At 43.4% G+C, this 27,048-nt stretch overlaps 2 protein-coding genes across 2 annotated transcripts in view; both read left to right on the forward strand.

The window, feature by feature from the left end:
* bsna (bassoon presynaptic cytomatrix protein a) overlaps positions 1-27,048 on the forward strand; it is a gene marked incomplete at both ends in the record, with an annotated part of 148,920 nt that overhangs the window by 27,427 nt on the left and 94,445 nt on the right. Inside the window, one exon of the mRNA XM_083769351.1 lies at positions 505-1,069. Within this exon, the coding sequence (XP_083625477.1) occupies positions 505-1,069 (565 nt within the window). The remainder of the gene's footprint in view (positions 1-504; positions 1,070-27,048) is intronic.
* Positions 1-27,048, forward strand: part of mtcl2 (microtubule crosslinking factor 2) — a 304,621-nt gene that overhangs the window by 2,021 nt on the left and 275,552 nt on the right. The gene's annotated exons all lie outside the window — the stretch shown is intronic.

The raw sequence follows: 27,048 nt of genomic DNA on the forward strand, positions 1-27,048 counted from the left end.
GTTTTAATGTTGTTGTTCACTCTGTAGCCTTTGTACTGCATGGCATTCCGTTCTAGATTACTTGCCCTTGCTTACTTAGGTAAATCTTTACCTTTCAGAGTTAAACTAACACTGAAGACATACAGTAGCCTATACATGGGTGATGTTTGGAATTATATAAGAGCTAAGAGCATTCTCGGTGGAAGAATAGGGACAGCACCTTCAACCACTGCAGATGTACTATAGTTATCAGTTATAAGTTACCTTACAGGTCTTATTTGACCTTCCACAGACCAGAAGACAGAGCGCACTGGCCATGCACGTGCAGGTGTTTAGACAGATATATCATGTGTTGTTTATATGGTTGGGTCTCATGTTGTGTTTATATGGTTGGGTCTCATGTTGTGTTTATATGGTTGGGTCCCCTCTCATGCAACCTCGTAAATCGCAAACGTCGCACATCTCGTAGCATTTGACTAGTGCAAATTAAATCTGAAAGATGTCCTCTTTCTGTTTGTCTCCCAGGAGTCCGATGGGGAGCCCCAAGCCCGGAATGCAGCAGGGTGGCTACGGAGGAGGAGGAGGAGGAGGAGGAGGGGGGACAGGAGGAGGTATTGGAGCAGGGATGGGCTCTCGAGCCGGGGAACCATACCGCCTTGCCACCCATGAGAGCCCCACTCCCCCGAGACAGATGCAGTCGGGCTCGTTTACAGGCCCTGGGCCAGGCCCGGGTTCTGGGCCTGGCCTGGGCCAAGGCCACGGTCCAATGGGAGGGTCCATGACACATCCGGGTCCGAGCCCCGGCCAGCATGCGTCGCGTCGAAACCTCCAGGTGGACTTCTCCGGTTCGGGCGGATCCAGGACAGGTCGGTCTCCCTCCGCGTCGCCGGACCGCGGAGGAGTGACCCCCACCTCGCCCTACTCGCTTCCCCAGATCGCTCCCATGCCGAGCAAGAAGCTTGTCTGCCCCGTCTGCACCACCACGGAGCTAACCAACCCGCCTGCAGTGCCCAACTACAACACCTGCACCCAGTGTAAGGCCACGGTCTGCAACCAGTGTGGCTTCAACCCCAACCCACATCTCACTGAGGTAAAGATGTCTGTGTGTGTGAATGTGTGAATTTGTTGCACCAGTTAAGTATACATCAAAGAAAGGAAGTGATGTTGAACACAAGAGACGGACCGAAGTGAGAGATAAACTAGGTCAAGACAGAAAGAGAGAGTATGTTTTGTTTCATTATGTCCAGTCATGTGTAGAAAGTGAATGCTACTGCATGTGCTATAGGCTACTGTGTTCTGTTCAGCAGTTACACTGAATACAACGCAATAGCAATATGTGCTTCATGCCGAATTGACACCAAATTCACACAAGCGGCATGACGCTTCAGCTTTCTGAGAAAGAAGTGAGGTTCTAAGCATTGAGTGAGCGCCGCCTTCACCACTGTGGCAGGAGGTAGAGCAAGACAAAAGCAGTGAGGCTCCCGGCCACTAAAAATGACTTCCGGTTTGCCGCCTACCGTGTGAATGCAGCATAGTCAGTGTTGAGAAATGGAAGGTAGAGCAAGAAGGGAAAAAAGGATGCAAGGAAAGAGTTGAGGATGCAGTAAGCCTGCTGTGGTTTAGAGGCTGTAGCGGAAACAACTGATTTAATGAGGTTGGCGGTAGGGAAGGGCTCGGGGACTTAGGGATGTACACATGGGGTCAAGGAGAGAGGGATGTGTTGGAGAGGTTAATCGTGTCTTTGAAGGAGAAGTCAATCCTTGGCTTTATAGTCTCTGGTTCACAGTGTCTGACCTGAGTCAAGTATCAGACATTATGAAGTGTCTGGAAGGGAGGGGTAGTGGTAGTGGTTCCCTCTCTGTCCTCTCTGTGGCGTGGACTTTCATTTGGTTTTATTCTCTGTCTCTGCTAAGTTGTTGCTATGTTCTTCTACCTAGCAGACCATGTGCCTGTCCAATTAATTGCAAAGAAATTCAGTCGAAAGATTGATCGAGCCTGACGCCTTTGGACTGTGTACTTTTCATTGTTCAGTATACATTTTATTTGTTGTTTGGTAGTTCAGTAGTGTGTGTTCGCTCATTGGCGTGTGTGTGTGTGTGTGTGTGTGTGTGTGTGTGTGTGTGTGTGTGCAGTACTGTACAGTACTGTATGTGTGCTCCATGGTTAATAACACCGGATGATGCTAATGAAGTGGCAGGCCTGATAAGCTCCACACTGAGGGATTTAGACTATAGACAGTCTGATAAATTAACAAACACACACGCACGCACGCATGCACACGCAGTGCACGCACGCAGGCATGCACACACATGAATCAATGAACACATAAATACAGTATGTGCGTGGCATACACATACAAGCTGATAAATGAACACACACACACACACACACACACGCACACGCACACGCATACACACGCGCACACACTGTTCAGTTTAATTCATGCAGGCTTACTTTGTAGTGTACTGTAATATATTATGGTGTTATTTAATTAAAGGAACCACCTGGGATTTCCCTAAAAACAGAATACAAAATAGTTTAACATTGACAAGTCAACATGCAACACGACTATACCCATAAGCTAACATAATGTAACCTACTGTATCCTAACGCAATGTAACGCAAGTTAATGTAACCTAATGCAACATAGCTTATTGAAGGGTAACCAATTGTACCATGCGTTGTAACATAATGCAATTTATCACACGGCTTGATTTAATGCATGATTCTGATTGATTGGTCAGTCACTTAATTCTGCTGTGTGTTATTTGTCGATAATGACAGCTGGGCTCAATAACAAACTGCTGTCTAATCAAAGGCTCACCTGCTGCGCTTCTTGATTTTTGCCGTAACCAACATGGCAGCCATAAAAAACACAATGTCTTTTACAGCCTGTCAAGAATGTGTTTGAAAACACTTGAAGCGAGAAATGGACAATGCAGTAAGCGGAAAAACAAATCTATTTGATAAATTCCTTGTTTTCCGAGGCGACACGTTGCACTGACTGGACGCACCTCCGTGACCTGGCATAATAGTAAGCAATGAAGCCTTGGTTGTTACTTTTGGGTTAATTTATTCATTTTCTATATAAAGTAGCCATCTTATAAGCAGGATAATTGATGGCCTTATTTCTCAACAATAACCGGTTGGCCTTCAAGAAGTATCCCTTGCATAACAACCTAATGTAACTTAACACACAATATAATATAATAATGCAACACATCTTTCTGTGTGACAGTACCACACACAAAGTCAAAGCCACCCACAGATATGCACGTCATGTCTCTATTAATTATGAACTCTTATTAACACGCACAGGTTTTTCCCATCTCCTCTGATCAAATCTGTGTCCTTTCTGTCAGTGTATAATACAATAAACAGCCTCTAGATGCCACATTGTGTTAGATTGTTACAGTACTAGGGGAATTACTCAGATGACAGAGGTTATATAATGTACCGTAACATAGGCTACAGTACACACACACATACACGCCCACACATGCACACGCACGCACACACACACACACGCTCGCGCGCGCACACATGCACGCACGCACTGCTTGGTGGACTAGTAGCCAGTTAGTGCACTGACAACATGGTCCATGTGAGTCGTGAGGAGTTCAAGTCCCACAGGTTAGAATTTGATCATGTCTGATAATACTCAATGTCCTCTCTGTATTTCAGTAACCTAATAAACAGTGCCAGACACCAAACCTTAGCCTGGCTCTGATTACATACAGTATACTGTACGTCACACAACATTTAAGGGAACTTTACCAAACGCTGATATTGTGTCATGAACACCAAATGTGTTCTGCATTCTGAAAGCACTGGCTGCTTTCAGTATAGAGCAGAACACATTTGGTGTCCATGAAAACACATTTTGAGTTGTGCTCAATACAACTGTCAGTATCATTTGTTTTGCAATCTCTTTATTTGATCAGCTAACCGGGTTGATCAACAAACAGATGCTGGAACACTTCGACATTTGCACAAACACTTTTGCAACACATTTTCCTAATTGACTGACCTTTAAAATGTTGAAATGAATTAACAAGAGCTTACTAAATAATAAAAACATCCAGTGGAACATAATGTAGATTATTTTTTTCATTTCCGGACATACTTATAAATAAGGTAAGGCAACTGTCATTAAATTAGACCTTAAAGTCCTAATTTCAGCTCACTTGGTGTTACGCACCTTCGTCTAGGGTGAAGGTAAACAACATAATGTGAGAGGAGACAGGGTTGAAAAGAACTTTAGTTTATTGTTGTAGCTCTTTTCTTTGTCAACAGAGACAATGGATTCAAATTAATGGTGCTTGTCAGCTTTTCAGTTCACAAATAAGTATTGGCTTCAGGGTGCGGTTTACATAGCAAAAGTATCTATCTAGAAAATAAAAGGTTTACCCCTAACTCAATCCCTAACCAAGAACAAAAATACAATACTAAACCCTAACTAACCTAACTAACAGAATTACAATGAAGAGAAAAACAAAAAGGGACCTAACACCCTTACAAAAGGACAGTGGGTTACATTAGACAAATACTACAGACAGAATAATAACAATAATAATAACAAACTAGGGTTTTACTTTTAAAGGGAACAAACAGATAACAAAAGGAGCTAAGGCAAAACTTACAGAACAAAACGGAATCGAAGACAAAGAAACTAAAACAAAAAAAAGCAAACAAAAGGGCAGGCAAAGGGTGGAGGACAGAGGAACCGAGTCTCTGCTGCAAACTGCTGTCGTCCTCTCCAGAGCAAAAGTTCAACTGAGGTTTTATAGGCAACAGCCAACTAGGCACAGCCAACTGGGATTAGGGTGTGGGCGAAGACACCCAATCAGGAAGGAGGGGCAGGTCCGAACATGGACCTGTCAATCTCACAGGCAAGTCTGCATTCAATCATTCACTGCAGCCATCAGCCTTTCTCACTCTCCAACATACTCCATTCAGCTCCATTCAATACCTTACATGAAACACAGAAAGAAACAAATTATAATACAAGCCATCCACAGAAGACCAACATTTCCATACTATAAATATTATTCACAGCTCAACTAATTATCATCATAACAATTAACCATCACATCATCAATAACAAATACTCAGAAGGACCATGGTCCGTAACACTTGGTAACAGGCTTTCCGTGATCGCCTCATGGGATTCTACCCGCATTGTCTCAAACATACAATCCAGTCACTGTTACCACAACAATTAATGTAGGCCTACCTTGTCTCAAATCACAGATTAAAACTGTATTACTGTATATCTAATAATCATTGTCCATGTACTGTCCTGGTAATCTAATAAAACGTGCTGGGCTACAAACCTTATTAGTGTCTCATTACGTTTACATCAGCCAGCGTTTAGGGGACTTATGCACATGGCTTGACACCAATTATCAAACCCAGGAGAAGTAATAGGGAGAGATTATTTTCAGTGGATTTCATACTGTACTTTTAGGAAACATGGGCTAGATACTGTTAACCTACATGCGATCTCATCACGATGATTATATCATGCGTGGGCAGTAATGACAGTCTATGTGTGTCTATCTGTTATGCTGTGATGTGAATTTAGCAATTTCTATAATAACATTACAGAGAAGACCGTCGGCACAAGATTTTAATTTATATTTAATAAAACACAAAACATGCTGTAAACATTATAATGCTAGGAATCTGGAGTAAACTGTGCTAATTAATCTTTTGCAACTAGTACTACTAGTACGTTTTCTAAACTATTCTGCAGACGTTGAAAAGTGAATTTAAGTTACCTTTTAAGTACAAAATTGTTTATAGATACTGCAAGTTGCTGTTACCGATCGGTAATCATTATGAATACATGCAAAATGACACTCTGACAAAAGAACACTTTTGAAATAATATTTAATTTCTGTATCCCTTCAACCTTTAATTTCATGTTTAGTCTGCCAGTGTTGACAGTCTAGCACCTTAACCTATTCTGGGCAGGAACCCCTTTTGGTGTTTTAACTAAGCATCATGTTATACTTTAGCTATTGAAAAATACAGTGGCGTGCACAGACATTTAGAGGGGCAGGTGTTCAAGTGAAAAAAGGGAACCTTGTGCAGCGCATTTTGGGGCGGGAACCCGTTTTGGTGCTTTAGCTATTGAAAAATAGCAGATCTACAAGCTCATAGCACGCCACCGAGCCACTGAACCACTGACATAGAAACATAGCTTTATAGATTGTGGGGGCCTAAATAATATAGTAGAAGCGTTTTTTTAATCAAGATTTGATCAATGTCACCATGGTCCACACACTACAAATTAAGATTAAAAAAAAAAAAAAAAAAAATGAAGAGCACATTGCCAAAAGGGCAGGGGGTGCTCTAGCACCCCCTAGTGTCTATCTGTGCACGGCACTGGAAGAATATCAGATCTACGAGCTATTTTTGAAAAATTGTGAAAATGCGGCATAAGTCTTTGAATATATATTCTTTCAGAAGACTTTTTTTTTAATTTCGACGTCAGGTCTAAATGGGTTAAAAGGATATACAGTATACCATGCATGTTGCAGTGATCATGAATATGAATGAGGCTTATTGAACGCCCACGAGGTGCATATCTCTCCACTGCGTCTGCTCCTCTTCTGTTAGCGGAGGCGACGATCAGAATGAGGCCAACTAACTGAGAACACAGCACGAGCAAACACTGCTAACGGTTACTCACTGTTCTCTTTGCAGCGGTATTTATACACCAAGATCGACACGATTAAACCACATCAAATTGTGATGTCTGAAGAGTGTGTTGTCACTTGGTCTAATTGCAGTATTGATCTCAGGTTTGTAGGAGCAAAATTACTTGCGTCCTGTGACCCTGTATGGATGCGAGTATGCAGGAAACTCAGTATAGCTAACCTTCCACTCGACAATAGATTGTTGTTCTTTGCAAACGAATTTCAAATCATCATCATCATCATACTATTGGCCATTTTGGTCAGCAATGTAAATACTGTGCTGCGTGCGTGCGTGCATGAATAAATCGCACAAATAAACCATGAATGATGTACACAGTACCAACTGCCCGCCACGAGCCACCTCACAGCTTCAATATGCAACTACTGCAGCTCTTCCCTGGAACATCACCAGTGTGAGTCCAATCACGGACAATCACCTCCAGTCCACCAACCAATTGTTGTGGCGTTGCGGGGGCGTCGTCGCCTGGCAGAGCTGCAATTTGCGGCACCTGACCTGTATCGGCATACAATCATGGTCTAAATTAAGCATTCATATCGTATGTCTTTCCCTTCTATGGACTGTACGGACGTGTATCCTCATTGTCAGAGAGTCATTTGTCATGTAAGCCTTTGGCAGCAGCATGGCTCCTCTCCGGCAGCCTATGTGTTGTTCAACAGACTGCGTACTAATTTTAGACCCAGCGTGCACACAGGGCTGCTAATGGAGTGGTGTGTGTGTGTGTGTGTGTGTGTGTGTGTGTGTGTGTGTGTGTGTGTGTGTGTGAGAGAGTGCGTGCGTGCGTGCGTGTGTGTGTTGTGTATGCACAGCGGATTAATTAGTTTCTGGAGAATTGTGCAGTTGCAGCTTCTTCAGTCCTTCTGTGCTGCTGCCTGTCTCCATTCGTTGCACCTGCCTGGCTTAGGCTGTGTTAAATGTGCTGTACAAGATGTATACACGTGCATGGGTGTGCACGTAATCATGCCGTATGCGTGTCTATGGCAATGTGCATGTAAGGTTTTCATAAAAAGATGATTCTGGACGAAACCAATTACAGAATGACTGAGCATAGCAGATAAACGGCTGTTTTAACCCACTGTTAATGTACTGTGTCTCAATTTTATTGAAACAAATAACCCTTCCTTTGAACTTACTGTTCAACATTTAGTTAGATCAGCATAGTCAGAGAGGAGAAAGACAATACACACACACACACACACACACACACACACACACACACACACACACGCTTACACCATTTGTTTCACTTATATCAGTGCAGATTAACATCAGCCCTTACTCCACTGTTGTTAAATCTTTCATTAAAATAAATAAGCCTTCATGTGTACTTACTGCTTACTAGTGCTTAGGCTAGCATTTACTAATGTGAGCAAGTGTGAATGTACTGTAGGCCTACTGCAGTGTTGGCCAGATATACAGGAGATCAGTTACATTCAACATCATATTTACACTGCCTCAATTTGTCTTACAAGTTAGATAACAATACAGTATACTGCACACGGATCAACCATAACTTTCCTATCTTGAACATTACATCACATTACAGTACAAGCTAGCACAAGCTAAGTAATCTGACAGCGGGTACAATGGGTACTACAAAAGGTAGAATGGGTACTCTGACAATAAGTCCAACAGGTATTGCTTAACTGGAGTGGCGGGCATTTCCAAAGGGCATAATTCCCAACGGAATCATTCCCAACAGGCTTCCCTTCTCTTAGTTGGTGAGGTGTCTTTTCTTTTCTGAAGAACAAAAAGCAGCGTGCAGCAGATGTAGGAAAAAACCGGGTCAGGTACAGATGTAGGAAAAAAGCGGGTCAGGTACAGATGAAGTGAGTTTAAAGCAGCCGTCTTTATTTGCAGACAAAAGAACAGTCTACAGTCAAGACAAAGGCACAAAGGAAAAACAGTCCTCTGGGTCTCTGGATCAAAACACACAGTACTTCGTTTAGCCGAAAATGAGCAACCCTCCACCCTGTCCTTATATTGTAACTATAGGTCCCTCCTCTCCCGGACATACGGCAGGCGTTTCCTGACTTTTGACCAATGAGATAGCTCTTTCCGGTTGGAGAGAGGCGGGACCTAGTCATTACTAGCAGAGAGGACAAAAGAACCTGATCCTGAGTCCTAATTTGTAGACTATAAAGATATAATGAATACATAGTTAAAACTTAACAAGACTTAAATGTAAACTGAACAGACTCTTATGAACATAGTTAATCATAACTAAAAGTATATGAAACGGAAACAGACTTATAGTTAGGCAATGTTTAACGGAACTACAAATAGAACTGAACATTCTATTTTAAGAAGTGAATTAACACTGTTTAACCCAATGGAGCGAACACTATAATCTTATAGCTCATTCTAAATGAGTACAAGTTGCACTCACTATTAACAGTTATAGCGTCTATATCTTTCTATAGTAACCGATTGTAAAAGTCATTCTTAGAAAATGTGGAACAGTTTAAATCTAATCCAGAGTAAAAACCCCACTCATTTTGGTCGCAGGACTATGCGAACACATGTTCTTGTGGCGAACAATAGGATCTGGTTTCATTCACACCTCCGAGCAGCCTCAAAGGTTTTTAGAACAATAGATGTGAAATGTAATAATTTCCTGCCTCTGAGGAGTGAGAGACCCTACAGACTATATTTACAGTAGTTCCATATGATGAGTCAAGACATTTTACTTACTTAGTGATAATAATATTGGTTCATTTATAAGGAATTATACGACATTGGGAAGTAGGCCTGGGCCGCGTCTGAGTGGTCCAGGCACCTAGGCCGGTAATCCAGCCTGAGTTCGACCTTTGCTGCGTGTCTTTCCCCTCCCACAGCATGTTGACATGCCCTTGAGCAAAGAGCTCAGCAATGTGTACAGATGTGTGAACATATACTGTAGGTGCATTTTTATACTTTGACTATTGTGCTGTGTGTGGGGGACATTTATGTTCCCAGCGCTAACCTTCAGGTCTTGCATTTAGACATTTATTCACAATCTGAAGGTCTTTGACAAGAAATGGCAGTCAGCTCAGAGGCATTGTGCATTTCTGAAGAACTTTCACACAGTTAAGAATTCCAGAGCTTGTCTGCTGTGTTCTGGAAGGTTCTGTGTTTGCCGCAGTGGGATTCAATCAGGACAGTATACTAGCATCCCTATTTGCATCCTCTCACTCCCTGACCCTCTCTATCATTATTTCATAAACTCAATCATTCACTCAGTCATTACTCACTCAATCACTGCGTTGTGTACTACAACTTCCACTGACCTGCTCTCACAGCCTCTCACCTCTCACCAGATTTCATTTGCGCTCTCTTTCTTTCTCTCCTTCTTGTTTCCCTCCATATTTTCATCCTTGCAATAGTCTGCGAACACCATCCATCCAACCATCTGTCCATCCAGTTCTTTTGTCATCATTAGCACTTAACCCATTTTGACCTGATTCTAAAAATGTCTTCTACATCCTGACAGTTTTCTGAAAAAGCCGTTTCTACGTCAGTTCTTCGATTTTTCAAAAATAGCAGACCTACAAGCTCGTAGCGTGCCACTGGGTGGCACGCTATGAGCTTCTAGATCTGCTATTTTTCAATAGCTAAAGCATAACATAATGCTAACACCAAAAGGGGTTCCTGCCCAGAACAAAAGCTCTCTCCATCCGTCAGTCCGTCTATCTATCCAGCCCTCTCTTCATGCATGTTTTCTGTCATCCTAACCCTGTGCAAACATCTCCTGCCTCCATTAAGCAGACACTTTTAGACATTTGGCACATACATTTTCCTCAAAGTGTCGTGGATCAGTGGCTGAAATGAAAAAGGCAAAACGGTCGCCATGGTGAAAATGCTGGTTTACTGCTATAGTCTAGTTTATACTCTTGTAACTCTTGTAGTTTATGTCATGCACTCTAGGGCAATACATGACAAAAAGGGAGTCCACACACAAGGCAAACCTTTTATATTATATATTTATTATTCTAAATTAAAATAAGTTAAGCAATAATCAAATAAACTGTATGAGATGTGACAATGTCAGCAATCAGTCATGTATGCAGTGTATGGCTGTATGGAGTGTGCTGTGTGTGTTGTAAAAGGTGTGCAACTGCTTGAAAGGAAGGAAAGAGAGCTGGCTTGAGAGCATGGAAGGAGAGGCCCTTATATACTCTCCCAGACCACACCCCACTCAGGTGTACACAGTTGGCCTGACGGCCTGCTCCACTCTGCCCTAATCACCCAGGCTGCCAGATAGCCTACTGAGCAGAGGCAGAGGGGGCAGGGCCGTCACACCCCCCTCCATAAGGATGTGGTTCCACCACATAATCTACAGAAAACAAACCACAAATTAGTAACCAATAATTTAACACTCCTTACAAGGCTTACCAAACAAATGCACCTGTATGCTATAACCATAAATACATACCTGCCTACCTACAAGGCAGGTTGTTTTGATTAAAAATACATGTTTATTTAAATCTTAAATGTTTTAATGAATCTCAGTGGGGCTTGAAGATTGGTTGCTAAAATAGGGGCACGGTGGCACAGTTGCTGTCGCCTCACAGCTAGAAGGTCCTGGGTTCGATTCCCGCTCGGGACGCTGTGGGTGCTGGCGGCGTGTTTCCTACTCCGCGTCATCAGTGCCCATACCCGAAGGCGGGGTTGGCGAAAGGGCCTTTCTGTGTGGAGTTTGCATGTTCTCCCCATGTCCCCTAGGGTAGGTACCCTCACAAAAAACATGCAGTAATCCTGGTCACTAAACTGCCTCCCCCTGGCCAGCCGGGGCGCCTGATGGAGGGGAAAGGAACTGGTTGGAATAACGTGTTCCTTCCATGCGCTACGTCCAACCAGGGAACCTCCCCCCTGTCAGGTGTAAAGGAGCAACTTGGACACTCAGGCATGAAGGAAGCATGAGTTCAAGTCCGTTGCTCTCCCCTTGCCCCCCATATATGGGGGACTAGGTTGGTGTAGAGACCAGGATCACATTAGATGATTGACACAGGGGTGAAAAATGGGTTACAAAATCGTGGGATAAAAAATATATACATAAAAAAAAAAAAGATTGGTTGCTAAAATAACAAATGCACTGTCACTGATGAAATCAAGAAACAAGGTTTTATCGTCACTAACTTTCAATACAATAGAAAGCCGGCAGCCTTGAAATGTTGTTGAAAACCTTCTTGTAACAGTTCTGGCTGCCAACAATCTTTGATAGGCTGTTTGTCCTCCAAAGCATACACGAGGCTTTAGCGTCAGGGTGACAGAGACAGAGGTGAGAACACTGACCTTTCTGCTACAAAGACGGACAGGAAGACAAGACAGATGAAGGAAAAGGGGTTTGGAGAGCTCAGTTCAGATATGTATTGTCCCTCGAGGGGACATTTGGCTTGCAGCGAGGGCATCTACTGTATCTATCTACAAATCCCATGAGTATCTGTCTGTCTGTTTATCTGTGTGCATGTCTGTCCTCAGCACTGATGGCATACAGCAGATTTCCAAGTATTATTTTCAGTGAAGAGATGTTCTGAAGAGCGAGAACAGAGAAGTCCATAGTGTAAAACACTGAGGGACTCATAGGGCACATGCGGTTAAAGAACCACATGGTCAAGATCGCTAGATTAGCTATTGAACTCAACTCAACTTTAAATGTCAAATCATAGGTTTACAGGTGTATGGGTGGAATTCTTTGTCGTACAAGCTTTATCATAACTTCAAGAAACATTGGAACATATAGAGAAAGAAAGAAACAAACAGAAACCCAAATCAGAGCTGGATAAACATGGCAGTGCGAAGTTGCATGATATACTGAAGGTGCATTATGTAAATAGCAGTGGGACGAGGAAGTAAAAATAGCAACAGATGTGACTGATATGGGCCATTCTACCGAATCGGTAGATTCTACCGAATCGGTAGAAACAATTGTTTCGGTAGTGACGAAACGATTGTTTCGGTAGTGACAAAATTGGATGTTTAATGTACTTCATTCTGATTTCTATTTCATCATGTGGTCCAAAATACCAAAACAAAATGTAAAAAGTGTGGCAGAGACAAGGCAAGTGTGGCAGGTGCGTGGCAAGGCAAAAAGCACAAAGGCTTCTGACTTTACTTGGCTGGGTATAAATAGATTGATTGGTGTGGCTCTCTGCCTCTATCAGTTGTCCCAACTCCATAACTATAGATTTATCCTTCACGCACCGTTGCCATGCGTGCGTGCGTGTGTGTGTGTGTGTGTGTGTGTGTGTGTGTGTGTGTGAGAGAGAGAGAGAGAGAGAGAGAGAGAGAGAGAGACGGAGAGAAAGGTTTGACAGAAGACATCAGTAGCCTACATATTTTCATCATGGTGACACTTGATATAAAGAACATTCCAGTCCATTTCACATTGTGCCTATTTCAATCTGTCATCATGGCTAATTAAACATCATCTTCACACATAGGCACGCAACCACCCACGCATGTACACACGCATGCATACACACACACACACGCACGCACGCACACACACACACACACACACGCACGCACGCACGCACACACACACACACACACACACACACACACACACACACACACACACACACACACACACACACACACACACACACACACACACACACACACACACACACACACACACACACACACACACACACCTACAGTATATGTAAACAAGATACAGCAATACAGCAAACACGTACATGCATTACATACACAACACACACATACAAACGGCATTACTGATGCCTGTGTCCCTATAGCGATGACATCAGGGAATGACAGTTTTCTACCTCTGGTCTGCTTTGAGGCAGGACTCCAGAGAAGAAGGGAAGATATAACCTCGTTATCAGCTCTGTAGCAGTGGCCGGCAAACTGTGTTCTTCTGGATCGGACTAGTGAAGAAACACGGGGAAGGTTGCCGTATATAAGATTAGTCAATGGGTGGCTCTTCCAAGACAGATTTTGCGCTCTCATTAGAAGGCGGGTGTAAGTGCCATCCAACCGTTTCTCTAGTTTCTTTGAAAGTGTCCATGTCTCAGAGCCATAGAGTAGAATCGGCTCAATGGTCGTCCTAAATATTTTTACTTTTAACATCTTACTAAGCTGGGATGACCAAAGTGTTGTTAAGTGTTTTTATAATGTGGTTATTGTTGGATTTGCATATATTTACGTATTCAGTTTTCGTCTCGTTGAGATAAAGACCAACACAGTTGGAGGCCTGCTCAAGAGATTGAAGGAGAGCCTGAGCGTATTCCAATGATTGACTGATAAGCGCGATGTTCAGGTTCAGGTTCAGGTTTATTTGTCATGTGTATAAATACAATGAAATTTATTTTGCTCAGAGCACTCTCAGCCTTACATACACAGGACATAAACAACATCTATAGTGCAAGAAAAAGACAAAAAAACAGGAAAAGAAAAGTGCAAGTGAAGTGACAACATAAACAACAGTGCACGAAGAGACAGAGACATAAAACATGAAGACAAACAATAAGACGAGAGCTGCTCTGAGCGTGTCGCCATAGTACGGCGCCATCGTGCTGTCAGCGAAGTCAGTGTCGGTTAGGTATTTAGCAGGATGACGAGAGCTTCTCCTAGGGTTTAGTTGGAAGCCCTTATCATTGATAGTATCAACTGACATACGAAGAACATAATCAACAACAATAATGAATAGAAACGGGGCAAGTGTGTCGCCTTGGGGAATGCCAGCAAGGATGGTGAATGATGGTGTTTTTCCGTCAGGAGTAAGGGTGATCGCTGAGGTGTTTGTATTATAGAACTTTTATGGCATTGATCATTTTCTCGGGGATACCATATAATTTAAGAATTTCAAACATGTTGGCTCTGTCCACTGAATCAAAAGCCTTTGAGAAATCAACAAGACTAGTGCGAGATCGATGTTGCAGAGCTGTGATTCCTCAATAACCCTACGTAAGCATAGGCTTTGACTCAAAGTGGATCTACGTCTAAATCTAAATTAGGAATATTTAAAAAATAATATGCACGTTTTCACCGATGTTGCCCCCCCATGAAATGTTTAGTTTTAGTTTTTTTGTGAAAAGTCATGATGAAATATTAAAGAAAGTTGCCATGTATTGCTGTACTGCAATATTATTTTGATGAGAAATATTTCTTATTGGGTAAAATATACCCGTGTTTAGTGATGGTGTTCTAGGGTTAATGTGGGGCAGAGGTTCTTCCATGGCCTATTAGGAGTGTGCATGCAAAGTGTCCGCTTGGTCCAACAATGTCGAACATTATACAGTAGCTGCTCACAGACACACTGACTGACTGAATGACTCACTGACTATAACGGACACACACACAAAAATGAAAATATCTTCTCCCTTTGTCTCTCCGGCCTGGCGAACGCAGAAAAACAAATTCTGCAATGATTGATTTGACACAGGTGACATGAGTGAGAGGATTTAGTGATTAGTGTAAATGGAGGTGATAATGATGACGGGGGAGATGACACCTATAATCATTATAATTACAGTAGCTTAATGTTTGCTCGTCAGCCTTCTATTGTCTGGCTGTATTCTGTAGCTGGCATTGCAGGCCTTATGGAAGGTTCCAGGAACAACTCACTTTTGTTTTAGGAAAGTATAGTTCTGTGGTTAAATTGTTTTTGGTTCACTCTGGAAAAATAATATACTGTACAGGATTAGGCCTACATAAAATCATATTAGGTTATATAGTACAGTGTAGTTGGATACACTGTTCTATAATAGCTTATGTGTAAATAAAGTGTTTTTTCAGCCATGTGAAAGTAGGCAACAAAGTCTTATGCACACCTGATATGCTCTGAGACGGGTGCGTAGGTAGGGCTCAATGTATTCAGAAAATATGTGTACAAGGACCCGCACACCGTCTGCACTTGCAATACGAACACTTTATTTAGGCCTAAATAAAGTGTTCGGATTGCACGTGCAGACGGTATACACTCCTCAGAATGCAGGTCTCCACCAGGTCTGGTTGACTATACACAGGGTTGTGTCAGTCGTAAGCTGTAGGGAGAAATAGAGTCTGTACGACAAACTGTTCGCAATTTGTGGCGCCCTCTTTCAGCAGAAGTGAGAGCTTCTGCTGAGAGGATTCGGAGGTGTACTTTATAGAGGCAAGCACGCCATCTTCTAGACGGCTGGCCTCGGGGAGCCATAAAAAACACAATTCCTTTCATTACAGTACTTTCCGTTAATTATTCTCGGTCTCCGTCATCTTCCCACCCTGCCCTCCTTTTTCCTCAACCTCTCGTTCTCTATCTGTCACTCTGCCTCTCGCGCTCGCTGTCGAACACACATACATTCCCTGTCACAATCTCTCTTATATTGTCTCATCTTCCATTTTGTCATCTCTTTATAGTTTTTCTGTCCCTTTCTCTTGTCCCCGATCTCTCTCTCTCTCTCTCTCTCTCTCTCTCTCTCTCTCTCTCTCTCTCTCTCTCTCTCTCTCTCTCTCTCTGAGGAAGATGCAGTCATGCGTGTGTGTGTGTGTGTGTGTGTGTGTGTGTGTGTGTGTGTGTGTGTGTGTGTGTGTGTTGGCAAGCGTTGAATCAAAATCCCTGACGTCGACACAAACTGCCACCAAGCAGCAGAAATCCCATTTAGAATCATCTGGCTGCTGCATGCACGCACGCACGTGCGCACTCACACATGTGCACATGCACACATGCAGATATGCATACACAAACAGTAGTCCATGTACACTGTATGCACAGTGAGCAAATGACACACTCACCCACACACACACAACATACCCATACTTCTACACATGAGCACAAATGGAGCCATATTCTAGATCCTCCCACAACTCCCATACAAGTCTCTCTCACACGCACGCACGCATGCATGCACGCATGCATGCACGCACGCACTCTTTTTCGCTCTCGAGGGTGGATGCACACATTGACAGTGTGTGTCTCTCTCTGTCACCTCTCCATTCCTCCGGTTTCCTTCCCGTCTCCATAATGGTTCCTCCCGTCACACCTGTCCCTAAACGCACCTTTACCTTGACAAGTGTACACGGCTGTGTTGCCATGGAAACCACGTTCCCCGCGGTGAAGGTCACATATTAACTGGTAGCTGTGTTTGTGTGTGTGTGTGTGTGTGTGTGTGTGTGTGTGTGTGTGTGTGTGTGTGTGTGTGTGTCATTGATTGTAGTGGTAACAGTATGATTATCAAGGCTAGGGACAAACACGCATGCACGCACAAACACACACACACACACACACACACACACACACACACACACACACACACACACACACACACACACACACACACACACACACACACACACACACACACACACACACACACACACACACCCTGTGGGCAGGTGTTTTCCTTTTAATGACTTATTTCCTAGTCTCGCGTATCCAGACAACTATTCCACAATCTCCGAATGCTATATAGAGGCTGGAACTACACCTAGTTCACGAAAATATATACCGGTATTTAAAATATCTTTAGAGCTTATTTTTTCATTTCTATTTCTGCTCAGATGATTTTGATTTATATTAGGATAAATGTGTGAGACCGTAGAGATGAAACGGAACTGATCAAAAATGCATGCTTTGACATATTTATTGCACAGCTGTTTTTGAATGACACCCCTTCTATTGCGATGCCCCATGCCCACCTTGATACAAATACACAATAAGCACATTTAATGTGCTTATTGTTGACCAGGAAATTGCCAAACTTGCCGCAGGCACAAAATACTTGTTTGTGCCCAATAGAATTGTCAAATGGCATGCACTAGGGAATAACACTGACTTGCGCTGGGATAAAAATAGAGCCCAGAGTTAAAAGCAAACAAACGAAAACAACACGTGTACTGCATCATTTTGGGCTACAGTATAGGCCTGGCCTATAATACCTGTGCAATGTGTGCATATTTCTCGGTTTCGGATACGGATACTGCACAACCCAGTCGCCAGAGAAACAACGTTCCTGTTTCTGCAAGCCTGCATGGATGCGTTGCCTCTCAATGTTTAAAGGCAGGCGTGCCGTCAGCAGGCTTGAGCTCCTCTAAAAGCCCCCAATGCTTTTCTTCCAAGGTAAAAATGCAAGGTGCTTGTTTCCAAACCAAAGCCAGAGTTGAAAAAATGTTAGGAGATTTAAAAAAGCCAGACGTGAACACGCAAGCGCAATATAGACTTTCAGGGCCTCGTCACACTGCTGGGGTTGCTGAAAACACAGCACTCCCATTGTAAACAATGAAAAGCATACACTGTGCTCAGGAACAAACTTCTAGGTGGCCCCATACGATTTTATAAGTTTAACTGACAGTCATTAGTCATTAGTCATTTAACTGGTGTCCAAGCAGGAGAGATTTGAATGAATTGGTACCAGCTCACATCGAATTGGGGAGGGAATCCATGCCTCGGCTCTCTACAGTATATTGCCCCCACTGGTCATGCAGTTTTATTTCCACATCATGAGGGATATAGCCTCGAAAACCCAGACGTTTTATTTCATGAGGGATATGTTTCATCTGCTTGTGGTCAGACTGAATTATACACATGTATTTTCTTTTGGAAAATGTACTGTAGACCATCTGCTATGCTATGTATGTGTGATAATATCACAATTTAACAATTCAGTCAGAAAACTCACAAATAGATGTATTAAACCAATATTTATTATCGAATATGTGTGCATATATTTTCTCTTGGCGTTCGGCTCTGCTACATTTTTCTCCCTGCTCGGCACAATTAAACACCATTATTAAACATTAAGAGCAGGGAGATAGATACAATAACAACCCCCCATGGGGAACAGAAATAACAGAGTGGTGCTTGGGTGGTGGTGGGAGCATATCATCACATACTGTAACAACAACAACCAGGAACCATATGCTGCTGCAGAAGGTGGAAGCATGCAGTCTAGTGAGCTTAAATACCCCGCCCAATTGGTCAGCTGACTGCCACATCAGCGAATGACATGTGGGTCTGACACACACTGAATACACCCACATAGTAGTGCAGCATATTAACCCCATTGAGTATAATGTATGCGCTCTTGAGCACAGCATGAAACCCCTCGAGTATATCTGACTGAACTAACTCCGCAAGCTACGTATCATTTAAAAACAAAGTATTTCAATGATTTTGTTTATCAACTAGTAGTATGAAGAGTAGCATGCTATATTTGACATCAAATATACAAGTGGTTAATAAAACGTGTTAAATGAAAATGAATCGGCCATGGTAGATCAAGTTATGCATAAAGAGTAAAAGACACTCGTTGTCCAGCCAGTTGGGGATTATTGCTTAATATAGCTGCAGCGGAAGAGTCCTAGGGCGATGTGCCCAGTATGTGTGGGTGTGTGTTGTGCCCCGTCCAGGCTTGTTCTGCACAGGACACAAAGAGATGGAGAGAGACAGAGAGGGATAGAGGGAGAAAACATATTGAGAATTTCATTGTTGCTTAAAATGTGTAAAACTGTCGCCTCACAGCTAGAAGGTCCTGGGTTCGATTCCCGCTGGGGACGCTGTGGGCACTGGCGGCGTGTTCCCTCCTCCGCGTCATCAGTGCCCATACCCGAGGCGGGGGTTGGCGATAGGGCCTTTCTGTGTGGAGTTTGCATGTTCTCCCCGTGTCCCCTAGGGTAGATACCCTCACAAAAACATGCCGTAATCCTGGTCTCTAAAACTACCTCCCCCTGGCCAGCCGGGGCGCCTGATGGAGGGGAAAGGAACTGGTCGGAATAACGTGTCCCTTCCACGCGCTACGTCCGGCCGGGGAAATTCCCCTCTGTCAGGTGAAAAGAAGCAGCTTGGACTCCTCATGCATAGAAGGAGGCATCAGGTCAGTCCGCTGCCCCCCCAGGTTGGCAGAGGAAGTGTAGCGCCCAGGATTACATTAGATAACTGGCACTGGGTGAAAAGAAAAACTGGGTTACAAAATTGTGGGATAAAAATGTAGTAAAAAAAAAAAAAAAATTGTAAAACTGGTAGGCCTATGCCATAATTAGTTGCCTGGTGGGGCACGGTGGCACAGTTGGTAGTGCTGTCGCCTCACAGCTAGAAGGTCCTGGGATCGATTCCCGCTCAGGACGCTGTGGTTGCTGGCGCTGGGTTTCCTCCTCCGCGTCATCAGTGCCCATACCCGAGGCGGGGTTGGCGAAAGGGCCTTTCTGTGTGTGTCCCCTAGGGTATAGGTACCCTCACAGAAAACATGCAGTAATCCTGGTCTCTAAACTGCCTCCCCCTGGCCAGCCGGGGCGCCTGATGGAGGGGAAAGGAACTGGTTGGAATAACGTGTTCCTTCCACGCGCTACGTCCAACCAGGGAAAATCCCCCCTGTCAGGTGTAAAGGAGCAACTTGTACACTCAGGCATGAAGTGAACTACTGGTTGGCGGAGGGTGTGTACTAGAGCCCAGGATCACATTAGATAATTGACACAATGGTGAAAAATGGGTTACAAAATCGTGGGATAAAAAATATTATAATTAGTTGCACCCACGGGGTCATACCTATGTTCCCTCAGCCCTATGTTCCCTCAGCCCCGAGGTGCGCTGCGGGTCGGGAGAGGGTTGCGGTTAGGTTTAGGTGTCTGCCCCGGGGGTGCGCTGCGGGTCGGGAGAGGGTTGCGGTTAGGTTTAGGTGTCTGCCCCGGGGGAGGTTAGGGTTAGGGTGAGGGAGGAGGTAGGTTGTCGTAGGCTGAGGGAACATAGAGCTGAGGGAACATAGGTACGGTCCCGCACCCACAAAGGGAAGAGGTAACGTTGGGACACACTGGCTGCCACTCCTCTTTGACAGTTTGTTTCATGCATTGTTCACGCTATTCACGCTTTAGCACAATGTGCTCATTTTATGTTGATTATTACGTATGTTTGATCTGTAGCACTCTGTAGCATTCTTTGGAGAAAGCTACACACTGTATGACTTTTAAAGTCGTTGGGGGAGTCATCATCAGAATGTTACGCATTTCACATTACACAAGTACTCCTATCCTTGGCTGTAACACGGATCTTCTCAGGGTGCGGTCTCAACCCCGGCTTATTCTGTATGATGTCCAGTCGGCGACAAAGCCAAGCGTCAAACGTGCTCGATATCTAGAAACGCTCTGAAAGGAATGGTCCAGCTCTACGATAGAATCTGGGCCAGATGGTGGTCTCACAGAGCGTGCGTCATGCGTCCGATTTGTCGGGGAGCGCCTAAAACGTTTGGCGACAGCATAATCGCAGCAGATATCTTGCAGTGTGTATACTATAGTAGTCCTAGCATATCGTCTCCTCTTATCGCCCTCTCTAACCATATCTGCCCTTATCCTCTCTCTATCCCCCTCTCTCTCTATCCCTGTCACCCTCTCCCCCTCTATCTTCTCTTCATCCACCTTACTCTGTTTTGTTTATTCCATTCCTCTATCGCTGTCTTTCTCTCTTTTCAAAGTTGTCAAAGTTGTCCATCTAATATTCTTTGATATTTAGAGAAGCAGGCGATGAATGGGAGGTAAGAGGTAAGTCTCTCTCTCTCTCTCTCTCTCTCTCTCTCTCTCTCGTCCATGCATTAACCATGAGGGCAGACCAGCAGAGCTGCACCGAGGCTCCATACGGGCTAAAACCGCAGAGAAAGGACTTCCTCAAACAAGATAATTTATGTTCAGTAAAACCTACCCTTGGTATTATGTAGGAATATTACACCCAACATATTATTACATAAATTTAATAAATATTACACCCAACATATTATTACATAAATATAATAAATATTTGCATGCACCATTATAGAATGTAGATTCCCCAAAGGGTTTTGATTGCATGACAAAAAGATCAATAACAAATTGTCACATGCACTATACTATGCCGTGTAATTCAAGTCTCGGCTATCCAGTTACTGAATCAAACTATTTGTGCAAACATGTTGCTAAATGAACCATGGGTCAGGAGCAACAGTACAGTATACGACAGTCCAACTGCTTGATGCTGTATAGTATGTATGGAACTGCTAGAAAGCATATACTGTACAGTGTATGCATGCCTATTTTGGGCATGTCATTATAGATTAAATCTATCGAAGGAATTGAAGAATGGTTTAAAAACGTTTTGCAAAACATTTAAAAAATGTAATGTGAAAAGTGTCTCCAAGCTCTCAACATGAGCTTGTAGATAATTACAGCATGTAGATTATTAATATATATTTTTGAGTATAGGGCTTAGGAGGTTAATTGTCCCTATACTCTAGTGATTGTACTGTACAGTATGTGTACATAATGCCGTGCTCAGGGGAAGCAGCACTATACAAACTGGCTGCTTGCATATCGGCTAGTGTGGTGATCGTTCGTCTCACTTCGTCTCATTTCTCGGAATATAAATCTTAACAAAAGTAGAGGCAATTGTCATGGCAATTGTTGGCCAATACCAATGTTTAAAATATAGTGTGTCTGATACCCGATGTCGAGATATATATATATATATATATATATAGATACACAACACAGCGCAAAGCCTTCAAAGGCCTTCTACTTGTGACTGTTAGTCGTGTCGTGGCCTGAAGAGGGTAAGGCTATAGTGGGAGGATTTTAAGGTGATGCTGGATGAGTCAATTCTCACTGGGGTTCTGTGAGGACAGGGACAGAGCCCACAGAAACTAACAGTCTATCCTGCAAAAAACAGCAGTCCCTCTTTCTCTCTCTCTGTCTCTCTCTCTCTCTCTCGTGATAAAAGGACAATGAATGAAGGAAGGAGGGATAGAGAGAGGAGGGAGGTGGTTGGTGGAGAGCGAGAGAGGCAAACCACAGGAGATTTTTTTTAAAGGCAGACCCAATGCTGTCTCTGTGTGATAAGAATGACTGAGATGTGCGTGCGTGCATGCGTGCATCTGTGTGTTTGTGCTTGTGTGCGTCTGTGTGTCTGTGTTTGTGCGTGCGTGCGTCTCTGTTTGTGCTTGCGCGTGTCACTGTGTTTGTGCTTGCGGCGCGCGCGCGTGTTTGCGCGCACGCTATATTCTCCATACTACTAGTTGAACAGATAGATGGGTGGATGGACAGAAGCGTGGAGGAAGGAGGGATGAAAGAGGGATGGACGCATGGCCCGAGCAGTGTTGATGTAAAAATAAGCCAAGCAGCAGCAGCTGTCAGCTGCAGTCTGTTGGCCTCCTACTGGGGTTGTGTTGATTGTCTTCATGCTACAGGCTTATATGCAGATGACCTACTGTTCAAGGCTCTCTATGGGGTTCCCAAACTTCTTCATCTCAAGGACCCCCAAATTGACACCAATTAGCCTGCAGACCCCCGTTTGAAGAGATATGCCAGGAACCCCCATAAGAGAAGATTGTTACGGCTCTATAGCAGTGACCCCCAGTTTGACATGCATTCGTCTACAGACCCCCCATTGAATGGCAATTCTACCTCGGAGACCCCAATTTATATTGTAAAATCAATGTTAATTTAACTCTGAGAGTGTACAAATGGAACCAAATGGACCTGTTGAAGTCCATTTGGTTCCATTTGTACACTCTCAGAGTTACAGATCCATAAGGGTCCATCTGGTTACAAACTATCATTTAGCTGGGGACCCCCTGGAACTCCCTCAAGGACCCCTGGGGGTCCCCGGACCCCACTTTGAGTTCCCCTGCTATATAGAGGAGACTAGTCCTGTGCTCAAGGACGGGTCCACTGTCGAATCATGAGTGTTCAGTGGTTCTTTAACTCTGAGAATGTAACCAAATGGACCCATAGGGGTCTTCTTTTACAGGTACAATATGTGTACAGTCTCTGGTTAGAAACAGTTAAATTAACAGTAAAACTGAGGACTGTGCAAAATAATTTAAACACAAAGCATGCCAGTGCACGCTCAAAACACATTCACCACTAGTATACGAATCCAATAAAATTAAGTATTAGTTATACTCAAAGAAAAGAAAGGCAACATTTCCCGTCATGTTTTCAAAGCAAGTAAGCATCCATGTTGTTGCCCATCTTGTCTGTATGAACACAAGCATCTCTGGCTGCTTTCTGATCCTCTCCTTTCATTCTTTGCCTACCTTTCCTCCACATGTATGCATGTGTTTGTGATTCATAAAGATGTTGTTTTTCTCACTGCCTGAGGTCTAGTATTGATTATTGATCTGACAGAGCAAGCTGATCTTGAGGATTATAATTAAACATACACATGCATGCACACACGCTCATGTACAGTACTGTGCATGTACAAACACACATGACTCACATTTACACACACATTTGTACACCAGTGTACGGAAGCCAGGATGCACGCACGGATACGCGCATGTGTGTGTGTGTGTGTGTGTGTGTGTGCAGTACAATAGTGTGTAAGGATGTGTGTGCTGAGGCATCATGATTGGAATAGGATTTATGAAGTTGGTGTGAATGATTTAGTGGGTGTGTGGCAATTTAAAGAGTGTATATTTGTCTACGAGAGAGAGAGAGAGAGAGAGAGACTACAGTCTCTAAAGTCAGAGGTGAGAGTGTTATATGCTTTCCTCAGCCAGGAACTGACTGATGGTAATCACACTGATATAGACTGCGTGCGTGCGTGCGTGCGTGCGTGCGTGCGTGCGTGCGTGCGTGCGTGCGTGCGTGCGTGCGTGCGTGCGTGTGTGCGTGCGTGCGTGCGTGCGTGCGTGCGTGCGTGTGTGTGTGTGTGCGCGCATGCGTGTGCGCGCACGCCATTCATCAGACCCGAGAGTAGAATGAACTGTCAACTCCACTGTTATTATAGAACATGAATGACGAGAGGAGCTCTATCTCTGCTCCACTACTTACACCTGTACCCACCCCCCCTCTCTCTCTGTCTCTGTCTCTCTCTGTCTCTCTCTCTGTCTGTCTCTCTCTCTCTCTCTGTCTCTCTCTCTCTCTGTCTCTCTCTCTCTCTCTCTGTCTCTCTCTGTCTCTGTCTCAATTCAATTCAATTCAATTCAACAGGCTTTATTGGCATGACATTTTACAAGTGTTGCCAAAGCACAATCACAGATATGACAAACAACAACATAACAACATAATATCACTGACATGAAAAAATAAATTAATATAAAATAAAATAAAGCAGGTGGTGCATAAAATAAAACATGGCATACTGTATGTGTGTCCGGAATTGACATATTTTGCAGCCAAAACTGCACATTCTTTCTGTTCCCCCAGAAGGACTGGTAATCTTTCCCTTTCTGTCATACTTCGGAATTCTGGGAACTTTGTTTCAAATTTTGGGAAGAACTCCTCTCTAATATTTGTGTAGTTTTTACATTGTGTTAAAAAGTGTAACTCTGTCTCTATAGCTCCGTCATCACAGTGACAGCACAGCCTCTCCTCTCTGGGCAGCCAGCTCTGTCTGTGTCTGCCCTTCTCTATTGCCAGACTATGATCACTCAGTCTGTACATTGTCAAAGTCTTTCTCAGGTTTTTATCAGTTACTGTGGTTAGGTAGTCTGCCACAGTATACTGTCTGTTTAGAGCCAAATATGTTTCTAGTTTGTGTTGTGATTGTGTGAGTTCGTTCCAATATGTGATATATTTATCTTTTTCTTTAGTTATAATTTGGTTGGGTCTAATCTTCTGAGTGATAGAGTAGCTGCACTGAGGTGTCTGGGGTTTGTGATGTCAGAAGGTGAGAGGTCAGCTAGTTTCAGAACCAGCTGACTGAGGGGGCTCCTTTGGATGTTCAACTCTTGGCAGGCAAGGGCTTTATAATGGTAACAGGCAGGGTCACTCTTTTTAATATGGCTCCAGAATTTAATAGATCTTTTCTGTATATTTAGAAGTAAAGGATATTGGCCTAATTCAGCCCTGCATGCAGAGTTTGGGCATTTTCTTTGTACCCTGATAATAGTTTTGCAGAACTCTGCATGCAGGATCTCAACTGGATTTTTGTCCCATTTTGCCCAATCACTTTGTAATAAGGGACCCCATACCTCACTGCCATACAATGCACTTGATTCTATAACCGATTTAAATATTTTGAGCCATGTCCTAATTGGAATTTGGATTTGAATTGAACGCTTGATGGCATAAAAAGCCTCTCTCTGTGTGTCTCTCTCTCTCTCTCTCTCTCTCTCTCTCTCTCTCTCTCTCTCTCTCTCTCTCTCTCTCTCTGTCTCTGTCTCTCTGCCTCTCCGTCTCTGTCTCTCTCTGTCTCTGTCTCTCTCTGTCTCTCTGTCTCTCTCTGTCTCTGTCTCTCTCTGTCTCTCTCTCTCTCTCTCTCTCTCTCTGTCTCTGTCTCTCTGTCTCTCTCTCTCTGTCTCTGTCTCTCTCTGTCTCTCTGTCTCTCTCTCTGTCTCCGTCTCTCTCTCTCTCTCTCTCGCACAAAACCACTGATCCAAGGAAGAACCTCCATTCCATGTGTTGAGGGGTGCTAGCCCTTTCTTATACAGGTTTAATGTTTGGTTTTTTTAAACGCCATTGACAATGGACAGAGTTTAATGTTTGTTTAGTCTGTGTTTGTTTTACATCACCATTACATCACCATAATCATGAACTATGAGTTAGATTCCATTAGTTAGGTTTAATATATTAGCACCCCTCACTTCACACACGGGTGTGATTTTTAGATATTTAAATAATTATCCATCTTGTTTGTTTTATATATATTTATTGGATAGTGTACAGTAGGGTGACACGCAGCAAAGGTTGTCGGGATCGGGAGTCGAACACGCGACCATCACACCATCACTGTGAATTATAATGTGAACTTGTTTTGAAATGAAAAACAACACAAGCAGATAACATTTATTAGCAGTGTTTTAGTCGTCACTAATGTAGAGTCTCAACTACCCTGTGTGTGCTGAATGCCACTCACATGTCTGTATCTAAAGTGTTTACGCCATGGCATCAAAACCAATCCAAAACAATCAGCCATGCAGTCACAGTGCGACCGTCCCTCTGGATGATGGGAATGGATTGCTTTTAGCCAAAAAACCTTTCACAACTATTGCACTCAAAATCCACTTATTTGCCAAGAATGGTCCACAGTAGTTCTGTATTAGAAAGCCGATAGCTGATCTATAGCCACTGTAACAACAACATGTAAGGCGTTGTAAATCTGTTATTTTCGTCAAGTAACACCGTAGTACTATATTAGTAGGACTACTATAAGCCACAGAGCTGAAAAAATATATACTGTATGGAGGGCGGCTTCATTAAGTAACAATTCAGTTTATGTTGTGTGCTTCATTTTCTAATCGAGTACTCCTGATGTGTATATCATATTGTTGTACATTTAATGTATACTGCACTTAAATAAACAAATATCCATCCTTCTATCCATCCATCCATCCATCTTCAACCGCTTATCCATAGTCGGGTCGCGGGGGCAACAGTTCCACCAGAGTATTACTTCCCTCTCCAGAGCAACATTAGTGACTTCCTCCTGGGGGATCCCGAGACATTCCAAGG

The sequence above is a fragment of the Protomyctophum parallelum genome (genome assembly GCF_964188405.1).
Source record: "Protomyctophum parallelum genome assembly, chromosome: 7".
NCBI classification, from domain to species: domain Eukaryota; kingdom Metazoa; phylum Chordata; class Actinopteri; order Myctophiformes; family Myctophidae; genus Protomyctophum; species Protomyctophum parallelum.